Source organism: Triticum urartu, unplaced genomic scaffold (genome assembly GCF_003073215.2).
Source record: "Triticum urartu cultivar G1812 unplaced genomic scaffold, Tu2.1 TuUngrouped_contig_5159, whole genome shotgun sequence".
Taxonomy (NCBI): Eukaryota; Viridiplantae; Streptophyta; class Magnoliopsida; order Poales; family Poaceae; genus Triticum; species Triticum urartu.
Genome location: NW_024115810.1, coordinates 1 through 3,987, shown reverse-complemented (window position 1 = coordinate 3,987; position 3,987 = coordinate 1). Strand labels below are relative to the sequence as shown.

Sequence of the window (3,987 nt, the reverse complement as noted above, 5' to 3'; positions counted from 1 at the left end):
TCCATGCAAGATCAAACGAATATATGAGACATAACAAAGTCTTAGTCAACTGAGACTTAGCAAAACTCGAAGTGAAAATACAGCACCTCCCCAACTGCTAGTTAAAGACCAGCGGGGCCAAATGACACAAACTTTTGATTATAGGAGCCAAGCTACACAAATGTATGTACTTTCATTATCTACACAAACTGAGTCCATTTGACCACCCTCGCTTCCATCATGTGGTGTAGCTTCACTGAGCCCTCAGTGTGCTAGTTTCTCCTATAAATGCATCAGTATATAGAGCTGCACCCAACTCGCACCATTTGCAGTACGACTGATCCAAAATGGAAACCACCACCACGATTACATTTCCATTCACACTGCAAGTTGCCACGCTAATTCTCAGTGTGTGCGTGTGCATACTGCTGCTGCTATTGCGTACCCAAACCAAGAAGCATCCCGCCGACCAACGACTCCCGCCCTCGCCACCGCGCCTGCCGATCGTCGGCAACCTCCACCAACTCGGCGCGCTCCCACACCGCGCCCTGCACGCGCTCGCCGTGGCGTACGGACCCGTCATGCTGCTCCACCTCGGCCGCGTGCCAACCCTGGTCGTCTCCTCCGCCGACGCGGCGAGAGAAGTGCTCCAGCTGCAGGACCATGCCTTCGCCAGCCGGCCGTCGCTCGCCATCCCGAGTCGTCTCCTCTACGGCTGCACCGACATCGCCTTCGCGCCCCACGGCGCCTACTGGCGCAGCGTGCGCAAGCTCGCCGTGCTCCACCTCCTGAGCCCCGGCAGGGTGCGCGCCTACCGCGGCGTGCGCGAGGAGGAGGTGGCCAAGCTGGTACGGACGGTGGAGGAGGAACGAGCGCAAGGCGGCGGCGTGGTGCGGCTCAGCGAACTCCTGGGCGGCTTCGCCAAGGATGTGAACGGGCGGATTGTGCTCGGGGTGCGCGCCTCGGGCGCAGCCGGGTGGCGTGCCAAGGTGGACGCGCTGCTGGAGGAGGCCAACGCCCTCCTCGGGGCGTTCCACGTCGGCGACTACTTCCCGTGGCTGGCGTGGGTGGCCGCCGTCGACGGGACGGACGCCAAGGTGAGCAGGGCGTTCGAGAGGATCGATCGGATCCTCGAGGAAATCGTCGACGTTGCCGCGACCACCGGCGTGGGAGGTTGCCGTCGCGAGGACGAGGCGTTCGTGCATGTGCTGCTGTCGCTTCAGAGAGAATCGAGCGAGACAGGGTTTCGCTTGAGCAGGGACAACGTCAAGGCACTACTAGAGGTAAAACTTCATGCATGATCCACAAGCTTCACGTGACAAAACTCGTTATAACCACGGAAAATCACAGTAAATTGGTGAATATCGGCTTCTTAGAGAAAGAAAAGCAATTTTGGTAAGTCTTAGTCGACTAAGACTTTGTTAGGTCTCAGTCGATACTCTCTTCCTTTGATTTTGCATGAAGATTCGTGAAAAAAGTTCTTCTCAGTTTGTCTTTCTTCTTCTCATATGCTATATCACTTGACTGAGACTTCGTTAAGTCTCAGCCGACTGAGACCTAGCCACACCCAAAGAAAACATGCTGCTGATGTCGGAGGGCATGCAACTATATTTTTGAAAAGGAAAAGTTGGCATGCGAATATTGAGCAATAATTAGGAAAGCCATTGTTTGCCTATTTTAGGAAATTGATGAATCGTGCTACCTTGCAGACATTAAGCACTCAAACCAAGTCATGTCATTCACAGTCTTGCGGCAAACATCCCATTCAATCATATCATTGTCATGATTAATGTAGTGGACCTGGGCACCATTTTGTTGTGGCCAAAAATGGTTCAAGCCTTTACATTTCTCTTGATCAACACATTCTAAGAATCGTGCTTGCATTCCAACATGCACGTAGGGATTTCGTTTTCTAACTCTTGGATAAACATGGACAGGATTTGTTCGGAGCAGGGACAGACTCGACCATCATCGTCCTCGAATGGGTCATGGCCGAGCTTCTCCGCAACAAGCCAGTGATGCAGAAGCTACAACAAGAAATCAGGCGCCACTATACCAAGACTAGTCACTTACTAATGATTACTGAGCAAGACCTTCCAGTGATGGAGTACCTTAGGGCCGTTATCAAGGAGACGATGCGGTTGCACCCACCTGGGCCTCTTCTTGTTCCCCGTGAGTCTATGCAACACGCGAGGGTCCAAGACTATCACGTCCCTAGTGGGACTCGGGTCATTGTGAATGCATGGGCCATCGGGAGAGACCCTGCAGCATGGGAGCATGTCGGAGAGTTCTGGCCGGAGCGGTTTATCAACAGCAAGGTGGACTTTCGCGGGCAACATTCCCAACTCATACCTTTCAGTGCAGGTAGGAGGATGTGCCCCGGGATAGGGTTCACAACCACTGTCGTGGAGCTCACGCTTGCTAACCTTGTGGGGCACTTCGACTGGGCGATTCCAACGTCGGTGGTGGTGGTGGATATGGAAGAGGCGCCAGGAATCACGTCACGAAAGAGGGTGCCAATTTACGTCGTGGCGACAGTGGCACTTCATGAGTAACCCAGGTTACATATGCACCAATGTTCTTGAACATGTTCAATTATATTTGTACGTGTAGATTAGATGTTAGATTTGTGCTTGGAGTACAACACTATGAGCAACCCACGGTAATAGGTTACATGCGTTATTGTTGTTCATACGTGAGTTGGTTATATGTTGGACCTTTTCTTCGCCATATGTAATTACATGTTAGACTTGCGTGTGGGTAGGATGTTGTTGAGATAACATATGTGTATGTTGTTGAAAATGTGTTGAATATGTGTGTACATGTGCAGATGTGTTGGCTATATGCTGGATCTTTTTGTAGTGGTTGCATGTTCGACTTGTGTGTGGGTAGGATGATAGAGTGTTGAAGTAGGACATTTGTATCATAGATCTCTTATGTACAATAAGGGGGGCACACTAGCCTAGAACACATAATTGCAACACTCACAAGGGCAAGTTGTGGTTTGAACCAGCACCCTGTGTCATGAGTGTAGCAGTAACGAAAAGGAATATATGCCAGTCATATCCAACAAATCTTTATGCATCGTATCATCTCGTACTATGATTGATCGGTCCTTACTTATCAATAGATCATTGACGCATGCCCGAAAAATATATGTCTTGTTTAGGCATTGGGTATTGTAGTATATGTAACGAAATTGATCTAGCCACACAAAGATCTAGCCAGGCAAAGTTGTCGTCGCCGAACATGATAAGATCTGCAAGACCGCGCAAATCGCTGGGCACAGACATATTCGAAGCTTTGCCAGGACCAGATATTTTGGTAGCTGCCATCGTTTATCTTCATGGTCGGGTGGTGGCAGTGGAGAGAAGGATCTCTAAGCGGAGGAGATCTGAGGGGAGAAAAGAGGAAGGCCACCGGACCGCTACCGTCGCCGTCGGGTGCAGCGCTCAAGGGGGAAGGAGCGGACGGCGTCGCTCTTGATCGTCGGAAAAATAGCCTTCGAGGTTGTGGGCTTCTACCAAGTGCCACCGCTTCTTAGTCCGTTCGTTGCGACTTGCGAGAGCGACCGAGACAGGGATTTCCTACTGTTGGGGAACGCAGTAATTTCAAAAAAAATCCTACGATCATGCAAGATCTATGTGATGCATAGCAACAAGAGGGGAGAGTGTTGTCTACGTACCCTCGTAGACCGTAAGCGGAAGCGTCAAGTGACGCGGTTGATGTAGTCGAACGTCTTCGCGATCCAACCGATCCTAGTACCGAAAGTATGGCACCTCCGCGATCTGCACACGTTCAGCTCGGTGACGTCCCACGAACTCTCGATCCAGCTGAGTGTCGAGGGAGAGCTTCGTTAGCACGACGGCGTGATGACGGTGTTGATGAAGTTACCGACGCAGGGCTTTGCCTAAGCACTACAACGGTATGACCGAGGTGGAATATGTGGAGGGGGGCACCGCACACGGCTAAGACAATGATCAACTTGTGTGTCTATGGGGTGCCCCC

The 3,987-nt window shown here is 51.3% G+C and overlaps 1 protein-coding gene across 1 annotated transcript; it reads left to right on the top strand.

Annotated features, from left to right (window-relative positions):
• The first annotated feature begins 317 nt into the window (after window positions 1–317).
• Window positions 318–2,798, top strand: LOC125528851 (cytochrome P450 71A1-like). Its single transcript, XM_048693279.1, has 2 exons — window positions 318–1,262; window positions 1,917–2,798. Exons 1-2 carry the CDS (start codon window positions 327–329, stop codon window positions 2,532–2,534), a joined length of 1,554 nt encoding a protein of 517 aa, XP_048549236.1. The 5' UTR covers window positions 318–326; the 3' UTR covers window positions 2,535–2,798.
• The last annotated feature ends 1,189 nt before the right edge of the window (window positions 2,799–3,987 follow it).